The sequence below is a fragment of the Sorex araneus genome, chromosome 3 (assembly GCF_027595985.1).
Source record: "Sorex araneus isolate mSorAra2 chromosome 3, mSorAra2.pri, whole genome shotgun sequence".
Taxonomy (NCBI): Eukaryota; Metazoa; Chordata; class Mammalia; order Eulipotyphla; family Soricidae; genus Sorex; species Sorex araneus.
Window position 1 is genome coordinate 239,412,473 of NC_073304.1, and position 21,989 is coordinate 239,434,461.

The following is a 21,989-nucleotide window of genomic DNA, read 5'->3' on the forward strand; positions in this document are numbered from 1 at the left end:
ACATTGCAAAACCCAGTACCTAAATAAAAGTGGTTTAAAAATAAAAAATAAAAAAAAAAATAAAAAAAAGAAAATGCTAAAAAAAAAAAAAAAAGAGATCCCCTAGCCACAAAAATCTCTCAGATACACAGTCCCAGATGAGACCTCTGGGGTGATCATGGGAGGGGTGAGCCACGTTCCTGCACTACCAAAGCCCCAGCAGCCACACTCACATCTAAAGAGCTGCCACTAGGCCTCCGGTCAAACTGCCCAGTTCAATATTCTGAATTTTCTGGAGAACATGGCCACATTCATGGCCATGTGACATCTTCAAAATACTAACATACTAACCAGATTGGGTGGAAATATAATGGAGAAGCCCACTAATCTCAACTACCAGAAACTTTGACACTGAAGGCTTAAGCTGCAGCAACAGCTTAGTAAACCCTCAGAAAAAGGCTTAATGTTACCATGGTGAAATAAAACAATTCTCACAAATCTTTTACTGAAGTATTTTTTAATTATTCCATCAGTCATTTAGAGGTAAAAGAGAATATTAAAAAAAATTGGGCTTAAGCGATAGCACAGCGGGTAGGGCATTTGCCTTGCACACGGCTGACCCAGGTTCGATTCCCAGCATCCCATATGCTCCCTGAGCAGCACTAGGAGTAATTGCTGAGTGCAGAGCCAGGAGTAACCCCTGAGCATCGTCGGGTGTGACCCAAAAAAGAAAAAAAAATTACTGTGTGCCTGCTATAGGGGCAGGCTTGTTGGGTGGTTGAGACAATGGTGGAGGGATGGTGACAGTGGTGGCAGGATTGGAGCTGGAATACTGAATGCCTGTAATAAATAATCAAGAAATAACTTTGTAAAGCAGTGTGTAAATAAAGAGGGAAGGAGTTTTGCCCTGCCAAAGTCCTGGCAGCTGCGCTCATCCTCTCCACCTTTACAGCCATGCAAAGGGCTCAACTCCATCACTTCATGAATATTCTATGCTCAGACACCAAACTGCAAATAATTTCAGGTACCCTTGGTGCCCAGGCTGAGAAGTCTGGTGTTGTTTTTTTTTTTTTTTTTTGCTTTTTGGGTCACACCCGGCGATGCACAGGGGTTACTCCTGGTTCTACACTCAGGAATTACTCCTGGTGGTGCTCAGGGGACCATATGGGATGCTGGGATTCGAACCCGGGTCGGCCGCGTGCAAGGCAAATGCCCTACCTGCTGTGCTATCGCTCCAGCCCCAAGTCTGGTGTTTCTTGAAGGCAGGGTAGGCAACCTCCCTGCTCCCCTGCCCGCCCCCACTCCTGAAGCCCCAGAAGCCACGCCTACCTCACATAGTCACTGCCATATGAACTCATTGGTCCAGACCATAGATCCTGAAGTCTCTGAACTGCATTACCACTTATGTGGCCATGCGACAAATCCTAATTCCTCAATACAGAAATTCAGTAGGAGCACACCAAATTAAATGGCAAAGTAACATAGGAGCCAACTAAACTCAACAAACAAAAACAATGACACAGATGGCTCAACTAGCAACAAACAGCTTAATAAATTCTTAGACAAGGACTTAACCCTGTGATCAGATATAACAAATTTCACATAAAATTTATTTTTTATACCTATTGATTTTGATATTGGAGCTTTGTTATCTAATCAATTTCAGCTATAGAACTGTATCAACAATCGTAGTTTTGGTCTTTATAAAAATAATTTTTAAAATACACATCTTAAACAACAACAAAAAGAAGCTGGAGCTTCAAGTTAAGTAGCTTTGGGGTAGAGAAATGCTCTGGGAGGGTATGACTGGACTCACAGGGCAAACAGGAATTTTGGCAATGGCAGATGGACTGATGGGAGGGATGGTGAGGATGGGCTGCTCAAGGTGAAGAAAGAGGATCTTGTTGGGGCCAGAGATATAGTACAGCAGGTAGAGCACTTGTCTTGCATGAGGCTTACCCGGGTACATATAATCTCCCGAGTCACACCAGGGAGTGATCCCTGAGTACAAAACAAGAATAAGAAAAACAAAACACAAAAGTCCATAGAACTACTAAGATGAACAGGATAATTTAATATTCCCTACTGGTGGTGGGCAGGGGGTAGGGGTCAGGAGCTCCCAAGCAATGCTTATGGGACTGGGAGCAACTCCTAGAACAACTGTGGTAGGAGTTTGGTGCTCAGGCCCAGAGGTGTTGGGGGCTACAGCCAGCAGGGCCTGAGGGGTCATGCAGTGCTGAGAATCAAGCACTGCATCTCTTGGAGCTCTTTTTTTTGCCCCAATTTAGCCTACTTCTAGCAGAAAAACAGGAAGGCTTTTCAATAGCACTCAAACCCATAAAATACTTTAGGGATGACCCTAAAACCACAAAAAATTCCTCAGAGAAATGTGAGGCCTACATAAAAATAGTTATACCATAATTATGAATTAGATCTTTCATAAGATCACACATGTAGGGGCTGGAGAGATAGCACAGCGGGTAGGGCGTTTGCCTTGCACGCGGCCGACCCGGGTTCAAATCCCAGCATCCCATATGGTCCCCTGAGCACAGCCAGGGGTAATTCCTGAGTGCAGAGCCAGGAGTAACCCCTGTGCACACATCGCCAGGTGTGACCCAAAAAGCCAAAAAAAAAAAAAAAATCACACATGTATCTATAAATTCATTGCAATTCCAATAAAAACCCAAGTAAGCCTGATTTGAAAATATGCAGAAATTCAGAAGACTTAAAACAAAATAAAAAAAATTTGAAATGGGAGAACAGAGTTGTAAGACGTATAATACAAGACTTTTTCCAACACAACTAGATGAAGCTGGGTCAGAGTGATTCTTGCATTGCATGTTGCTCACCCTGGTTCAGTCCTTGGCATCCCATATGATACTGTCCCCAGAGCCCTGCTAGAAGTGGTCCCTGAGCAGAGCTAGGAGTAAGCCCTGAGAAACACTGGGTGTGTTTCACTGTCACTGTCACTGTCATCCCATTGCTCATCGATTTGCTCGAGCGGGCACCAGTAACGTTTCCATCGTGAGACTTGTTACTGTTTTTGGCATATCCAATACGCCACGGGTAGCTTGCCAGGCTCTGCCGTGCGGGCAAGATATTCTTGGTATCTTGCCAGGATCTCCGAGAGGGGCGGAGGAATCGAACCCAGGTCGGCTGCATGCAAGGCAAATGCCCTACCGCTGTGCTATTGCTCTAGAGTGTGGCTCAAAATAAACTCAGAGCAAAACTGTATGATAGCTTTATTATTACAGTTTACAAGGTAATCAGGCAGTACTAATGGGACAGATCAGGATCTGACATAAAGCAGATACATACTATTCTTACTCCACTGACTGATTTTCAACAAACATTTACAATGGTAACTCAAGGGGAGGACAAGAACACTGGATATCCTATAAAAAAAAATGAGCTTTAGACCCTACTTCATGCCACACCTCAAAATCAACTTGAAATAGGTAAAAGACTGCAATACAAAAATAAAGCTATTAAACTTGGAGAAAAGATAAAACCTTGGGACAGAACCTAAGAAAAGGTGCTTAGATTTCCTTTTAAGATTTGTGCTTTTTATGCATATATCTTAAAAGGAGAAAATATCAAAATGGGTATCATGAACATTTGAAGCTTCTGTTTATCAAAAGTAATTTTTAGGAAATGAAGTACAAATGCAAGCAATAAATTAGTAAAAAGAACTTATATATAGAAAAAAGATTTGTGGGTCTTTTTGTTTGTTTTGGGGCGACACTCAGGCGCTCAGGGGTTATTCCTGGCTCTACACTCAAGAACTCGTGGTAGTGCTTGAGGGACCAATATAGAATGCCGGGGATCCAACCAGGCCAGCGCCATGCAAGGCTAATACCCAAGTTGCTGTATTTTTCTGGTCCCGAATAAAGGGTTTTTTTTTCCTCTTAAAATTAATCCTAAGAACTTTAAAACAGAAGATTCAGACAGACTTCTTTCTTTTTTTTTTTTTTTTTTTGCTTTTTGGGTCACACCTGGCGATGCACAGAGGTTACTCCTGGCTCTGCACTCAGGAATCACCCCTGGCGGTGCTCAGGGGACCATATGGGATGCTGGGAATCGAACCCGGGTCAGCTACGTGCAAGGCAAACGCCCTACCCGCTGTGCTATCGCTCCAGCCCCTCAGACAGACTTCTAACAGAAAGAGAGATATGCCATCACAAAGCACCTAAGTGAATGTTCCACATACTATAGTTACCAGAGAAATGCAAACTAAGGCCACAAGGGGACAGAGCATCCAACTCAAAGTGACACTAAGCTGCTAGAACTATTGTCAACCAATTGCCAGGAGACTGAACTGTCCCTAGTCTCTGTAAGGCAGTTTTGAAATTTCTTACAAGGTTAAACAGACATATATTATGTTGCCTGGCAGCTCCCTTCCTAGATATTTGCTCAAGAGAGAATGCACATGCCCATGGTAAAACGCTAATTTTCAGAGCATCTTTATTCATAATAGTCAAGTAATGGAAGTGTACCCAAATGCTCATCACTGGATGCCTGCATGCATCATCAATCAGTGATTTATCCATATTCTGGAAAATGCTATTCAGTGATTTAAAAAAAAAAAGGCTAAACTACTTAATGAGATGTCAGTCACACCTCTACTACAGCAGGACCATACATGGGTAGAGATGGAAGAACAGCAATTCAGGACATGCATGCTAGGTACCTGCTTAACAACTCCATAGGAAAAGAAATGGCAGGGCAGAGGTAGGGAGGGGTGGGGCACACTGATCTGAACAGAGCTTACAGGAGGCGGGGCAGGGCAATGGTAGCGCTTTGTGCCTGTGGTGCCTCTCCCTGGCAGAGCAGGTGCTGGGCAGGACAGCTGTTCTCTGGAGCAATGGAGTCTTCCTATGGGAGGTGGGAGAGGGCCCCCTTTTTTTGGGGAGGGGGCAGGGCAATGATGCTACCACCTGCGAGTGGCCTGACAGGCCTCTGACCTCTTGTCTGCTACGTTGTCCTGATGAATCCTCACATACATAACAGCAAAGATAAAAATTCAAAAACATGATGAGTCAAAGAGTCAAGTGTAGGATAACATTGGGTCTGTCCTTTCAGCCTTGCCACAGGGAACTTAGTTAACCTTAAAGCAATGTCCTTTCTGTATGGACACAGGAAAACAGTTAATGTTATGTTTTGTGACTTGGGAGTTGATTGACTCCAATAATATTTACCCCAGGGTATCTGCTTTCTCAACTCAGTTGCCCTAGTTCCTAGCACCCCAAAAGCAGGGTCCCAATAAGGGACAGAATGGACCCAGGGCAGTGGCATTGAAATGGGCCAGGCCAAAGCGCCACAATACTCAACTATAAATTGAGGGCATGATCATGGACAGATGCTTTCATGAGCCAAAAGTAACGACGAGACTAGGACCCTGCTGGGGTTAGGAAGACTAACGTGGCCTGAGGACTGTGGTCTGGAATATATAGTGAGATGTCCTCAGGAAGAACCTGAGGACTTTAAGTTTGATATATCTCTTACTGTGCTCATACAGAATGACAGTGCTAGAAATATTAGAAATAGATTTACTACAACTATTTAAGTGGATTACACCTGAGGAAAGAAGAAAGCAACACACCCTGGATGGGATCCAACCCTTAAGCGGATCTCCTAGTAATCTGGAGTAATCTCCTTAGATGAGATTTTGTTAATCTCCTGGAGGAGTGGTCTTACCCCTTTTTGTTGATTTGTTAATGTTTACCCCACCTTTGTGTCACCACCCTATGTGATTGCTATATAAACTAAGACCGTAAGAGAAGTAGAGGGAGAAGACACAGAAGCAGGGCACAAGGCAAAAGAGAATCAGGGAGTCATCGGAGCCAAAAGCAGGGGAAAGAAAGAGCACAAATCGAGGGAGAATCAGAGTCAGAGTCAGAGTCAGAAGTGAGAGCGACTGGGGCTCCAGAGAGAGAAGCAGAAGGGCTCCAGAGAGAGAGATTGGAAGAAGAGAGATTGGAAGATACCAGAGGAGAGATGAAAGACAGAGAGAGGTCGGAAGAGACCAGAGGAGAGACTACAGAGACAGAGACAGAGATAGAGAGACAGAGAGAAGAGAGCACAGCGGCACATACAGAAGCAGAGCACAAGGAGGAGCCGTCCCAATCCGGTCCATACATAATGGCTCGAGAACACTGAATGTGAGCGACGAGAGAGAGAGAGAGAGAGAGAGAGAGAGAGAGAGAGAGAGAGAGAGAGAGAGAGAGAGAGAGAGAGAGAGAGACGCCCTGAGAGTCTGCAAACACGTCACATCACCCCTCTGTGCACACACGTGTTTATATTTTTTTACAGTCAAGTAAATGAATCCATGTACCTTAAGTTCTAGAACAGCAAAAGCATTGGATACAAATCTAAAGGAATGACACCCAAAGCTGCTTCCAAAGCGGGTAGGACTGGAAGGGGCTAAAGTGCTGAGCAGCCAATCCACAGGTGTTGGCAGCTGCCACACTCACTGGCTGCACATTCAGGATGGATGAGTTTCATTTTATGGAAGTAATATCCCTGCCAAGTGGATTTAAAAATATAATACCACAGACAGTATTCAGGCAAAAAATGAAATCTAAGTTCATTCCATGATACCTTCAGAAATATGAGGGTTAGGAAGATGGCTCAAAGGGCCAGAGTGCATGCTTTGTATGAGAGAGCCCCAGGTTTGATCCACAATGCCACACAGTTCCCTGTGCACTATGAAACAACTCCTGAGCACTGAGCTCATAGTAGCCCTCCACAGCACCACTGGGTGTAACTCAAACACAAAAACAAAATCCCAAATCCCAAATCACAAATCCTTTTGAAAATGGCTCCATGGCTTATAATTCTGGCCCAGCACTCTGGGGCCAGGTGCCCAGGGGACCTTGTCAGTTGTGCTGTCTGGGGTCCCAGTGATAAAGCCTCTAGATGGTGGCTTGAAGATGTAAAAATCACCTGGTGCTGTGTGTGTGCATCCTCAGAGCCTCATTGCAGGAGATTCCAGTTAGGGGGTAAGGAAATAATGAAAAGAATGACTGCTCATGCCAGGCCCTGCCCTCTCCCGAAGCCCCGCCCCTGACGTACAAATCTGTGCATCACAGGCTCTGCCCCCTGTGGCCCTGCCCCAGTCTGCTGCCTGTCCCAGACCCGCCCTCTTCTGTAGCCCCACCCAAATGCCAGCTCAGCTCATCCCAGGCTCTACTCTCTTCTACAGTCCTGGCCTGACTGCCAGTCGTCCCAGGTTCTGCCCTCTCCCGTAGCCCCTCCCCTGGCTGCCAGCTCAGCTCATCCCAGGCTCCGCCCCCTTCCAGACCCCACCCCTGGCTGCCAGCTTAGACTATTGTGAGTTCCCAATTTGCCTTCCTATTCTTTCAGGTGTGTGGAGAAGTTTTCTGGAACGGAGCGAGAAGAGCCCCTCTTAGTAGATCTGATTTGACAGAAATGAAGGAAAGCGTAAAATGATCCAGTCTAGATGATTCTGGACTGGCAAGACTGAGGATGAGCCCCAGAGTACATGCAAGGTGGAGCAAACAGTCCCCTTCTTGAGCACCTGAAGTTCACGCTTGTCTTTTCTTAACCTTGGCCAATCTGTTTTCCGACACCTCCAAGTCTGCAGCCCCTCCTAGTGTGGGCACAATCCCTCACCATCAGGCCTGGCAACACCTGGTGCAGGAGGTATCACTGCTGCTTGGCAGGATCGGGAATGACAGAAGTGAACAGTGAGATCAAGCACTATCACTGGCAGAGATGCCACAACTCACAATAGGATGCAGCTCCTTGCCCAGCGCCAGCCCACCAGTGACCCAGGGAAGTACATGCAGGGCACACGCAGGGAGCGCGGCGCAGCTTGTGGACACAGATACCTTCCAGACCTGGAGCCTGTGTTGCAGTAGTCCCAGAATCTGCATTCCCAACCATCTCCCCCTGGCTAGTAGGTTTCAGACCAGGCCCTGAAGGAGCAGCTGAACAAACACCCAGCCATCCTTCTTTCCTGAGCCTTAAGGGAAAACACTATACAAATAAAGTGAGTCTCAAAGACTCACTCCAGTCTGGAGCATCGATCTTTCACAAACCTGAGCTCAGCACACACTGTTGCCAAGAACAACACCACGACATGCTGGATACTGTGCATGGAGCGGCTGGTGTAGGTGCCTGGTGCCGGGACAGAGGAGCAAGAGCAGCTGGGCAGTGGGGACCCGTCAGGCCCACATGGCTTTCCTGAACTATTCCTGCCCAACTGTGTCCCCAAAATTCCTGCTGAACATGAGTGTTAGAATGAAGAACAGCAACTCTTTTAAATAAAGTAGAAGAGTTCACACACAGTTCTTTGCTGGTTTGTAGTTACCCAAAGACAGGGCTCACCTACTCTACAACCTGAGGAACTAAGGGCAACACTGACTTTTAGCTGGAGGTTCTTGAGTCCTTCTTGAATTTCACAAGAGAAGACCCAGAAAGCAGGTCTCTGAGCACTTGGTCTATAGAACAGTGCTGGTCGTCTCCCTCTACTCAGAACAGCGCCATTGCCAATTTACTACATGCAGATGGTGCCTGCCAATCAGCAAGCCTGTTCCCTTCGTCAGGTGCAGATTTTACATTTGTCTTGGCAGCTCTGCACATGCTCGCTCAGAAATAAGAACCAAGGTTCCCAAGCAGAACCAGACACGAAACTTGAAGGGCACAGGTTTTGGTGCATGGTGTCTCTGGAAAACTACTTTCCCCCACCCCAGCACCTCAACCAGAAGTCCAGTCATAGTAGCTCACGAATCACAAATCATGAAATCCCATTAATCGTTGATTTCTCGAGTGGGCTCAGTAACCTCTCATTTGTCCTTTCCCTGAGATCTTAGAAGTCTCTCTCGACTCGGCCCTCCCAACGATGTCGCACTGGAGGCTCTTTCAGGGTCAGGGGAATGAGATCCAGCTTGTTACTGGATTTAGCATATGAATACACTATGGGAAGCTTGCAAGGCTGTCCCATGTGGGCAGGAAACTCTCAGAAGCTTGCCAATTTCTCCCAGAGGGAGAAACAGGCTACAAGATATCGCGCAGCCAGAAAGCAGCCGCACACTTCTGGGAGCTTGCTTTTAAGTCTCTGGATGTCGGCCGTTGATGGGATTACACACACCTGGGTTCCTCTGCCGGTACCTTCATGCGTGAGGCCTGTCCGAACATGTGGAAAGGGGCCTCCAGCATGGCTGTAGCTAGGTTCTGGTGGTCTTTGGCCACCCGGGAGCTCTGCTCGGGATGGGGAGGGAAACTGAAGGGCAAGAGACTCTCTGCATCACTCTCTTCTGGGAGCTTGCTTTTAAGTCTCTGGATATTGCCCGTTGATGTAATTACACACCCCTGGGTTCCTCTGCCAGTACCTTCATGCATGAGGCCTGACCGAACGTGTGGAGAAGGGCCTTGAGCATGGCTGTAGGTAGGTTCTGGTGGTCTTCGGTCGAGAGTCTCTTGCCCGCATGCCTGGCTGTCTTCCCCGGGGCCCCTCGGAGGGGATGGGCTCCAGCTTCCCTCCCCGTCCCAAGCATAGGAGCTACATGCAAAAACATGGGCTCAGACCTTTACCTAACACCATGCACAAAAGTCAAATCGAAATGGATTAAAGATCTCAACGTCATACCAGAATCCATAAGATACATTGAAGAAAAGGTCGGCTAAACCCTCCATGACATTGAAGCTAAAGGTATCTTCAAAGACGAAACGCCACTGACTAAGCAAGTGGAAACAGATATAAACAAATGGGACTATCTTAAACTAAGAGGCTTCTTCACCTCAAAAGAAACAGTGACCAGAATACAAAGACAGGTTACAGAATGCAAAAGGATATTCACCCAATACCCTTCTTATAAGGGGTTCATATCAAGGATACACAAGGCAATGGTTGAACTCTACAAGAAGAAAACATTCAATCCCATCAGAAAATGGGGAGATTAAATGAACAGAAACTTTCTCAAAGAAGAAATCTGAATGGCCAAATGGTACATGAAAAAATGCTCTTCATCACTAATCATCAGGGAGATGCAGATCAAAACAACCATGAGATATCTCACACCACACAGACACATCCAAAAGAACAAGAGAAACCGGTGTTGGCGTGGATGTAGGGAGAAGGGGACTCTCCTTCATTGCTGGTGGGAATGCCAACTGGTACAGCCTTTTTGGAAAACAATACGGATGTTTCTCAAAAAACTAGAAATTAAGCTCCCATCTGACCCTGCAATGCCACTTCTGGGAATATATCACAGAGATTCAAAAAAATACATTAGAAATGACATCTGCACTCTTATGTTTATCGCAGCACTATTTACAATAGCCAGAATCTGGAAAAAACCCGAGTGCCTGAGAACAGATAACTGGTTAAGGAAACTTTGGTACATCTACACAACGGAATACTATGCAGCTGTTAGAAAAGATGAACTCATGAAATTTGCATATAAGGGGATCAACACGGAGAGTATCATGCTAAGTGAAATGAGTCACAGAGAGAGGGACAGACAGAATGACTGCATTCAGTTATGGAATATAAAGTAACAGAATGGGAGACTAACACCCAAGGATAATAGAGATAAGGGCCAGGAGGATTGCTTCACAGCTTGGAAGCTGGCCTCACGTGCTGGGAGGAAAGGCAGCTAGGATAGAGAAGGGACGACTAAGTGAATGATGTCTGGTGGCTTGCTCGGGATGGGAGATATGTCTATAGTCTTGGCCACTTACAACCTATATTGCAAACACCCAAAAGGAGAGAGAGAGTGAAAGAGAATGTGCCTATCACAGAGGCAGGGGAGTATGGGGTGGGGATTGCGGGAGGGATACTGGAAACATTGGTGGTGGAGAATGGGCACTGATGGAAGGATGGGTACTCGATCATTGTATGACTGAAACGTAATCACATAAGTTTTTAAGTCTGTAACTGTATCTCACAGTGATTCATTTAAAAATATATATATATACATACACATGTATATATATATGTATATACATGAAGATGTCCAGTCATAAGCTAGTTGCTCTCTAGAATAGAGACAAGCTGCTCACAGAGTCTGTCAATAAACAGACTGGAAGTCTCAAGAAAACTGGAGGGTAGAGGGTGGGCATGGGGCACTGGGGCTCAGCCTCTGTCCCATGTTCCCTGTCTTACAGCTGGTGCTGCGCAGGCACTTGTGGGTTTATAGCTGGACACTATCGCAGTGAGGAACTTCAGCAGTTTTCAAATGAAAGGCACTTTGTCATGTTTTCAAGTCATACTTTCCTTGTGTCTTCAGCAATAATTCACTGCCTGTCTGCCATTAAACTAAATGACAGAAAGGCGGTGCCTTCTGTAGAAGTTGTCCAGGGATTTAGAAGCTGGACAGGATGTTAGTGGCTCCATGGGCCACTAGGTCCAGTGAGGAAGAATGCACCCTCTGCATTCCCAGGGAAGCTGGGTGTAGATTTGTTCCTGATCACCAAAGAGGGGTGATTGGGGCCAGGGCAGGGCTGTTAAGGGCAGCAGGATTACCCATACCACTACCACTATCACTAGCACAATGACCTCCCCTTCACCAGAGACAAGGGTATTATCCTTGTTCTTTTTGTTGCTGTTTTGGAGCTACACCCAGTGATGGTCAGGGGCTACTCCTGGCTCTGGGGTGCTGGGGATCTAACCAGGTCAGCCACATGCACTACCTGCTTGCACAATCTTCCTGACCCACTGTTCTTGTTCAGGAGGGAAAAAAATAGTAGATAAGCAATCATGCAGGAAGAGCCCACTCAGGCCCAGGCCTTTGAGTTCCAACTGGAGAACCAGAAAAGAACTCAAGCACAGGTCAGGGAGGAATAGAAAAAAAAGGCCTTTCAAAAGTAGCAGATACTGAAAATCAAGTGCAGGTATACTTAAAGAGCAAGTCACACTTGTCCAAAGTAAGATGAACAGTTTACTGAAAGTAACAGCACAATCAGGGTCAGAATACAGGCATAATCAGAGTCTGAAGTACCGTTTCTACACCTATTTCTCCTTTGTACAGGGACAGACGAGGTGGATTAATAAAAGGTGGAGTTGTCACCTGCACTGCAGAGAAGAGGAAGGATTGGGGGTGGTGATTTCCCACAGTCAAGATGCCAGTCAGATTCTAAATGATCAGCTCCAGAGGTCGCTATAGCAATTATAAATGGTCATGATCTGGGTGGAGGTGATTTTTATTACCCACAGATATGTAATTTAATGAGCGTGTACAAAAACTGGAAGTATCCATCAGCCAGTCAGTCCTCCATCTTGGATTTGCTCAGCTACAACAGGTCTTAGAGTCCAGCAAGTCTCAGACCTTGCTGGTCTTACCTTTGAGCTGGTCAGTACCTGTAATACATTAACTCATTTGGCATTAAATATAATTAAAAATATATTAAACATCTCAGCACTGCATAGGGTTATATGAGGGAGATCAAAGATAGGAACTGGTCGAAGGCAGGAAATAGTGTGATGACATGGTGTGACAGTTCCCAGTCATTGGACAAGAATAAGATGCTGGCTGAAAGGACTCAGAACACCACAGACAAATAGTCTTCATTAAGAACTGATTTTCCAGGAAAGGCCAACATCTTTGATTCCTTTCCCATCAAGGTCAGTTGCTCATTTACCACATTCACACTGACCATTCTCTTGCCTCATTTAAAATTATACGCTGGACTTTAGTTAGTTAGTTAGTTAGTTCAGAAAGGGGCAGAGCTACATAATTCTAGTGACTACATGTTTGAACCCATATCCCTACAATAGTATAGACACTCAAAGGCTGTTTTCTTTAAAAGCCAGACCTGGTTTGCTTTTCAAGCCCTTGTTTTTCATGCTAGTCTTTATGTGTCCTTTCTTGCCTATTTCCACTCTGGAGAAGCCTATGTTCTCTCTGAAGTACGTCTCTCCTTTTCTCCCCTCACCTTTATTTGAGGGCCACACTGGGTGATGCCCAGGGGTCACTTCTGACAGTGCTTGGGGAAGTATATAGCATGCTGAGGACTGAACCCAGGTCATCTACACACAAGGCAAATAACCTACCTGCTGTACTATCACTCCGGCCCCTCCCCTAACATCTTTCTTTCTTTCTTTTTTTTTTTTTTTGGTTTTTGGGTCACACCTGGAGATGCACAGGGGTTACTCCTGGCTCTGCACTCAGGGATTACCCCTGGTGGTGCCCAGGGGACCATATGGGATGCTGGGATTTGAACCCGGGTCGGCCGCGTGCAAGGCAAATGCCCTACCCGCTGTGCTATCTCTCCAGCCCCCCCAACATCTTTCTAAATAAGTTTTAATGAAAACCATCTTGGTTCACCATTTCGCCTCCGCTTGAAACCCTTTCTGTAAGGGAAAGGTGACGGACTTGGAACATCTGAGCCAAGGTTAGGACTGACCCAATGTAGGTCAGTCACTTTCATGAGTGCCGGTGGCCAAAGTGGGTTGAGCACAGAGATGGAAGCACTTTTTTCACTCATTGTTCTTGGTCACTGGCAACAAGTCTAATGTAGTGTTTACAGATGCTGAAATACAATGCTGTGTACCTGAAACTTTAAAAAATATTATAAGCTAATTACCTCAAAAATATGTCTTAAATCATTCAGATTCATAGTGGTAAACCAAGATATAATCACACACACACACACACACACACACACACACACACGCACACACGCATGCTGGACTTTTTTTTTTTTTTTTTTTTTTGCTTTTTGGGTCACACCCAGCAATGCACAGGGGTTACTCCTGGTTCTACACTCAGGAATTACCCCTGGCGGTGCTCAGGGGACCATATGGGATGCTGGGATTCGAACCTGGGTCAGCCTGGGTCAGCCTGGGTCGGCCGCGTGCAAGGCAAGCGCCCTACCCGCTGTGCTATTGCTCCAGCCCCTTGCTGGACTTTTTATCTTTTGTTCCACTTCATGTTTCTAAGATAATCAGACATTAACACAGTGTTTAACTCGGAGGGAAATACAACTAAACCTGGATAAGAAGGGAAGGGCCTTAAATGGCTACTCACAAATGCTGATATGACATATGAACATGATATACACACACTCGGGCATATTTCCAATGATTGTCTTTCTTCTAGAATAAGGCATAAAATGGTTACAACAAATATAACCACTTACTAGAACTTGTACACTAGAGACAACCATCAACTTTATACCTGGAACTGGCCAGGTTTATGCAGAGCTGTCTTGGGAACCAAGTTCATTGAATGGCTTTGAGTGTTGATGACCGGACTGCCAGTGTCCCACAGCTACCCATGATGTGGGGACTGTGCCAACACCCACCCCACATATGGGAGCTGCATCCACAAGAACCCCACTCATGGGCCTGTGCCCACACCCACTTTCATTTGGAGGCTGTGCCCATAGCCACCCTACATAAGGGGGTTGAGCCCACACCCATCCACATGTGGGGACTGTGCCCAACATGCACCAAGTCCTACATGCAAACTACCTAGACTGATCCATCAGACATGACTCGTAGAGTCTGGGGCTGTCGGTGTGTCCTGCATCAGAGCTGAAACCCCACTGTACTAAAAGCCTTCCCATCTCATTCTTTTTTGGTGATGTTCCATGGGTCCTTTCCTGTGTGTCATGTATCCTGTTGTTCACTACAGATACCAAATTCTAGGTGGCATCAATACAGCCCATAGCTAGGAGCTGAGCCTAAAGAAGTATAGGCCAACTTTGCCTCCTGCCCCACACACCCTATTACAACAGTAAACACTGCTACTCACAGCATTTCAAATAACTTTAAAATGAAAAAGTTTTAAAATAACTCTAATTAATTTGAGTAAAGTCACAAATCACGAATCACAAAATCCCGTTAATCATCGATTTCTTGGGTGGGCTCAGTAACATCTCATTTCGTCCTTTCCCTGAGATCTTAGAAGTCTCTCTCGACTCGGTCCTCCTAATGATGTTGCACTGGGGGCTCTTCAGGGTCAGGGGAATGAGATTCAGCTTGTTACTGGATTTTGCATATGAATACACCATGGGAAGCTTGCAAGGCTGTCCCATGTGGACAGGAAACTCTCAGAAGATTGCCAGTTTCTCCCAGAGGGAAAGTAGGCTAAAGATATCGCTTCTGGGAGCTTGCTTTTAAGTCTCTCTCTGGATGTTGGCCGTTGATGGGATTACACACACCTGGGGTACTCTGCTGATACCTTCATGCATGAGGCCTGTCCGAACGTGTGGAGAGGGGCCTCCAACATGGCTGTAGCTAGGTTCTGGTGGTCTTCGGCCGCCAGGAGCTCTGCTCAGGGTGGGGAGGGAAGCTGGAGCCCATCCCCTCCGAGGGGCCCCGGGGAAGACAGCCAGGCGTGCGGGCAAGAGACTCTCTCAAATTTGAGTAAAGTAAGCCAGAAAAAGGACATACAGGATGATCTCACTTATCTGTGGTATACAGAATAACTGGACAGGGAATGCAAGGTATTAAAGGGGGATGACTCAACCACCCTTCACCCAAGAATACAGGAAGGACAGTGAGGAAAAGAAATTGAGGTGGTAGCAAGAAGACAGAAAGTAACAGGTGGCCAGGTGTAGGATAACATAGCCTCAGGTAGTTTGGGTTTATTGGCTTACTCCCACCACAGTGCTCCCATTCCTCTGTGTTTATTTGTAGCTTCTTTCTTAATGTTCTGTTGGCTTGTATATATTGTTTTTCTCTTTTCTTTTTTTTTAATTTTTTTTTTTTTTGCTTTTTTTGGGTCACACCTGGCAATTCTCAGGGGTTACTCCTGGCTCTGCACTCAGGAATTACTCCTGGCGGTGCTCAGGGGACCATATAGAATGCTGGGATTCAAACCCGGGTCGGCTGCTTGCAAGGCAAACGCCCTACCCGCTGTGCTATCACTCCAGCTCCTGTTTTTCTCTTTTCCTTGAGTCTTTTGCATAGTTTATTCAGAGCCATGTCCTTTTGTATGGACACAGGAAGACTTAGCAAATGCTATGCTTTTGTAACCTGGGAGTCATTTGACTCTACATGATATTTTCCTCCTAGGCATCTGTTCTCTGGACCTAAGCCTCAGCTGCCCTTACTTCCTAGCATCCCCCAAAGCAGGATCCCGACGAGGGATGGGACGGACACAGGGCAAGCGGTGAGTTGTGTGCTACCCTGGCATCGAGATGGGCCTGGCCAAAGTGCCTAACACTTAACTATAAGTTAAGAGCTTGGTCATGGACAAATGCTGTCATAATCCAAACAGTGATAACTAGATTCGGACCCTGCTGGGGTTAGGAATGATTAATCTGGTCAGAGTGCTGTAGTCTGAGTCTGTTGCCAGAAGAGCTGCCTTGCAAGCCTCAAAGTATCTCTTGCTATGTCCATACAAAAATAACTAGTATTAAGATGTTAATGAGTGTTTGGACTAATGAAAGGAGAAAAACACCTTAACAGTCAGGAAAGGCTTTAGAATGCCCTTAGGTAGTGTTGCCTTTGAACCTGACAGCCCTCAGGAAGGGCTTTCTTATGTTGATTTTGCTACCTGGCTGTGTGTAGCCTAGAGGGCAAGGTGGAGAGAGACAAGTAGGGGGAGAGACTAGTGAAGGGGAACGCTGAGGTAGATTCATCGAAAGGATGAAGCCAGGGTTGCGGGAGGTGAGAAAGATGAAAGACTGAATAAACGGTAACTAATCAGCAATCAGCTTGGTCCTCGTTCTTCCTTCGCCTGTCCTTGGCCAATGGCCGTCCCAATCCAGCCCATACACAGTGGTTCCAGAGCACCGAATGCGGGCTGTGAGACAGAGCTGCCTGGAGAGCCCAGAGTGCAAATGCCCCTCGGTGTGCATAGTTTTTTACAGCCAGGCACAGGGATGGTATAGGAGTATAGTGATATACCCAAACTACAGTCATCAAAGCTGAACAGCAGGGGATCTAACTCACAACAGCCAAACTTAAAACTGTGCCCGTAAAGGATGCTGGCTGCTGGTGGGGAGGGGTGTAAGAACCTGGCCGGGGTGGGGGGGGGGGGGACGCACTGGTAACAGGACTGGTCCTGAAACACAGTATGCCCAAAATACAACTGTGAACAATCAAAAAATCATGGTGTTCTTTTTGGTGTTTTTTTGTTTTGGGTTGTGGTTTTTTGGGTTTTTTTTTGGTGATGGGGGAGGCACACTGTGCATACCCTATGATGCTCAGGGTTGACTCCTGGCTCTGCACTCGAGGATCACTCCTTCACTCCTTGCAGGTTCAGGAAACCATATGGGGTGCTAGGGATCGAACCCAGGTTTGTCATGCAAGGTACACATCCAAACGGCTGTACTATATCTCTTGTTGCCCAAATCATGGTATCTTAAAAAAAAATTTAGGGGTTGGAGCGATAGCACAGCGGGTAGGGCATTTGCCTTGCACGCAGCCGACCCGGGTTCGAATCCCAGCATCCCATATGGTCCCCTGAGCACCTCCAGGGGTGATTCCTGAGTGCATGAGCCAGGAGTGACCCCTGTGCATCGCCGGGTGTGACCCAAAAAGAAAAAAAAAAAATTAAAGACAACCTTGTTTTTTTTTTTGCTTTCTGAGTCACACTCAGTGATGCTCAGGGGTTACTCCTGGCTCTGCACTAAGGAATTACTCCTGGCAGTGCTTGGGAGACCAAATGGGATGCCAAGGATCAAATCTGGGTTGGCTTCATGCAAAGCAAACACCCTAACCCAAAGGGGCAGGACAGGATTGTACTATTGCTTCCGCCCCAGAAAACAGCATTCTACTGGCTTACTTCAGTGAAGTCCCAGAAAGACAGCAGTGCCTGGGTTACTGAGTTCTCTCATCATCTCCTCAGGACCCCAACCCCCAGGATTTCTGACTGGTCCAAACACCTCCTGGTCTTCTTCTCCCACCCCTTACTGCTCAGAGAACCTCCAGCACCTGGTGTTCACCACCGTTTCTGCTCCAGCACACATGGGGTGATGGTACGGATTTCCCACCACCAGGTATGCTTAGGGCATTCTAGACTTATGTGTATGCTTCCCCCTCTGCCTGGCACATGTCACACTTCCACAAACCCTCATCTTCTCATCCCTTCACTGAAAATAAGCGAAGCGAACTTGAGCCTTTTCTTTCTTCTTCTAGGTCTAGCCCAGGTGGGAATCCAAGTACTCCAACCCAGGGTCTACATATGGGAAGATCGAATGGGCCTTCTGGAAACAGGGCTGGGCTGTCCAACTAGTTACACACTCAAATGCTGGTGCTAGTGGGGAGAAATGACCGACATGGAAAGCACTTCAGAAAGATCCACCTTACACAGAAGGGAAGAAATCTGCCATAGCCACTTACCACAGTCATTAAAAGCATATTTTCAGTGGGGATGTAGCTATCTTAGGTGGAAACTGTCTCTGGGAAAAGGCCTGATTGGCTATTAGTGTGGATGTAGGCCCGCAGTAGGGTCTAAGAGGTGCAGGAACAGGTGAGAAGGCTGAGTATTCTGTAGAATATGAAGAAATTGGAAATCTCAATTTCGGGGGAAAAGGGCACGAAGAGACCAAAGAGGCAGGACAGGAAAGTGCAGTTTTCAAGAGCAGGAATGCTCAGTGGGCAGCATCATGCCATGTACTGGGAAGGCACAGGCTCCAGACATCCACTGCATCTCCACATGCACCTACTAGATAGAGGTTCCTGGTGGTGGAGGGAAAGGCTTGGTCAGGAGCAGAAGCAGAGGATGGCCAGGTGAACAGCAGACAAGGATGAGAACCAGAACACTGGGGCTCCAGTATGCTCCAGGAAACAGAGAAAACCAGCTATCGCCTGTATAAACAGCCATCAAAAATGAGTGTCCTGCTATTGAAAAGTCCTGGTAAAGTCCCAGAAACCCTCTTGTCAGCTCTACCACACTCACTTCACTCTCCACTACCCCTATGCTAAGGCCCATCATCATCAAAAACACAAAGCCTTATTTCTACTCAAGGCTTTTTCAGAATTCAGAAATCTACAGTGAAGTTTGGAAGGCAAGGGTACAAACATTTCTGAAGTTCTCAGCGCAAAATGCAAATGTATGTTGCCAACACAAATATTGCTTTACAAACACAGAGTGCCTGTATTTTAACTGTGTTTGTTTTTAAAAGTAGCACCTGACTTAATTTGTGCTTATTTGAGCACTAATGATCTAAATGCTTGGGACACTGCCATCTGCACGACTTTGTCTCCATTTTTTTCCTACCTATCTGCTCCCATTTTTCCTTTGCTACATGAATTATTCCCACGTATCCATGACTCCAGAACTACTTGTCAGTAGGGACCCAGAGATGGTTCAGGGGCTGAAGCACAGATGCTGCATGCAGGAGCCCAGATTCAACTCCCAGCTCTGCAGGACAACCCCCTACCCCCGGTGCCAACCCCAGTCTCTAGGGGGTGGCCCTAAGACACATAAACAAATGAACAAGAGTATTGTGCAACATCTTTGGAATTTTCCTTTTAAAAAATTTTACATGAGTCTTTTTTGTGCTTTTATGCATTCTTAGCTATCAATAAATTAACTCCTTACATGCTTTCAGAAGGAAGTGGAAACTAAATGGTATCAATATCACCATTCAAAATGTGAAAGGGAAATGATTTTCAAAAACTGGAACAGACACATTGTTTCACTAATCAACCAGTGTAATACACATCCCAGAGTGTTTGAGGGACCCAGAACTCCTGCATGAGGAGCTCGTGCTCATCCCATTGAGCACCTCTCCTGCAACTTACATACATATTAAACAAACCAAAAAGGCACTCACCGAATCCAAAAAGCAGAGAAAAGATCCTGAGCTCTGTTCTATTGCTCGATTTTTTGAATATCCAACTGCATGAAAAATAGAAATAACACTTTTATGTATCCAATTCTGCATAGCATTCTGGTTGATAAACTTGGTAGCACATATAAGAAAAATAGAGGGGCTGGATCGATAGCACAGCGGGTAGGGCATTTGCCTTGCATGCGGCCAACCTGGGTTCGATTCCCAGCATCCCATATGGTCCCCTGAGCAATGCCAGGAGTTGAGTGCAGAGCCAGGAGTAACCCCTGTGCATCGCCAGGTGTGACCCAAAAAGCCAAAAAAAAAAATTAAAAAGAAAAATAAGAGAACTCTGTCAGTCACGTCCATGGTAAAAAGAGTAAGTGTAAGGGGAGGGTCTGTGTTCAGTAAAATTTGCAGCGGTACAGTGAGGTGCATGGAGAGCCTCAATTCACAGTAAGACATCCTCGGTCATCACACAGTACAGTAAATACCAAGCTCAGCGGATACAACTCAAATGTTCCTGCTGCAATTCTAATCCCTGGCCTGAGAATGTCTATTCCCCAGACTTAGACCTTACTGTTTCTGTGGCACATACATTGTGTCTCTGTGGCACAAAGCCAGTGGTACTCAGGAGTTGCTCCTGTTTCTAGGCTTAGGGGTCCCACTGGCAGTGCCCAGTGGACGGTTCCATGGATGGAACCCAGCCTTCTGCTTGCAAACATGCACTCAACCCAGTAGGACATTTCTCAGTCCCTGAGATTTTTTATTTTTTTAACCTAATGAAAATGTTCCCAGGTGGTGCTGGAGAGACACCAGGAATGCTTCTGATAGGTGAGGCACTGGGATGACTGTCATATATGTGATTGCCTTCCAGGTCCCTAAAGCTCACACCTCCATGGGTGACTTGAACCTGAGTCAATGACAGTCCAAGTCACTGAGAAGTCTATGTGGGAACAGGCCCAGGGCCCAGCCTGCAGTCTCACTGCCCAGTGCAGACCCTCCAGCTGCACACTCAAGTGGGTGACTGTCACACCAAGCCACAGTGCATACACCACATAGGTTAAAACTGGACCTGATGCATAAGTGACTGGGCAGTTCACAAAACCGAGGTTGCATAGGGGCAGAGGGTGAACTCTACGTAGAGACTTAGCACATGGGGTATAAGGCCACCAGCTACAGCAGGCCAGAGGCTGCATTGGGCTGGCCAAAAGGAGGGCACAGGAACTGCTGGGCCAATGAGGCCACCCCTCCATCAGGCATAGGGTTTCTCCCCGCCCCCTTTTTTAAAAATTAGTGAATCACCATGAGGTACAGTTACAGAGTTACAAAATTCCATGCTTGCATTTCAGTCATATAATGGTCAAGTATCCATCCCTCCACCAGTACCCATTTTCCACCACCAATGGTCCCAGTATCCCTCCCACCATCCGCACCCTGTTCCCCCTCACCCCACCCTGCCTCTGTGGCAAGGCATTCCCTTTTGCTCTCTCTCTCCTTTTGGGTGTTGTGGTTTGCAATAGAGGTATTAAGTGGCCATCATAGTCTATAGTCTGCTTTCAGGGTGCGTCTCCCATCCTGAGCAGATCCTCCTAGCACCATTCACTTGGTGATCCCTTCTCTAACTGAACTGCCTTTTCCCCCAGTATGTGAGGCCGGCTTCTAAGCTGTGGAGTAATCTTCCCAGTACTTATCTTTAATAATCTTGGGTGTCAGTCTCCCATTTTCTTACTTTATATTCCACAAATCCCATCAAGCACAGGTTACACAACAGGTACAGACATAAGAAACAGAGAAACAGAAACAGCAACTCCTGAGCACCACTGCTATGAGACAGAGATATAGAGAAATCTGTTAGTTTGGGGAAAAGATATGTTCCCAGGCTATGGTTTAATTAGTACTGAGGTTGGAATATATGAGTTGCATCCACTGACTTTATTGAACTGAGCCAGGGCTGGAGAGATAGTACAGCGTCTAGGGCTCTTGCATTGCATGTGGCTGACCTGGATTCGATTCCCAGCACTCTATATGATCTCCTGAGCCCTGCCAGGAGTGGTCATTGAGTGCTGAACCATGAATAAGTCAGATGGTACCCAAAACCCAAAATGAAACAAAACAAAAAAATTAACTGAGCTGTCTAGCTATAGTCAGTAAACAGTCAATAAACGGACATGTTTTACCAAAATGCTTAACAAATCCATTTTCAGAGACCTCAGCAAGTTGGAAAATCTAGACAATGTAACCTCTAATTAAAGGCCAGAGGGTGGAGGAGAGAAAAGCACTCTGAAGCTCATCAAGTGTAGAAAGAACCA

The 21,989-nt window shown here is 46.2% G+C and overlaps 1 protein-coding gene across 14 annotated transcripts in view; it reads right to left on the bottom strand.

Annotated features, from left to right (window-relative positions):
- B3GNTL1 (UDP-GlcNAc:betaGal beta-1,3-N-acetylglucosaminyltransferase like 1) overlaps nucleotides 1-21,989 on the bottom strand; it is a 103,392-nt gene that overhangs the window by 57,726 nt on the left and 23,677 nt on the right. For all 14 annotated transcript variants that reach the window (XR_008629358.1, XR_008629359.1, XM_055133583.1 and 11 more), the window contains exon 4: nucleotides 19,681-19,745. Coding sequence is in view for 12 of the 14 variants with exons in the window: in XM_055133583.1 (XP_054989558.1) it covers nucleotides 19,681-19,745 (65 nt within the window). In the remaining 2 variants the exon portion in view is untranslated. The remainder of the gene's footprint in view (nucleotides 1-19,680; nucleotides 19,746-21,989) is intronic.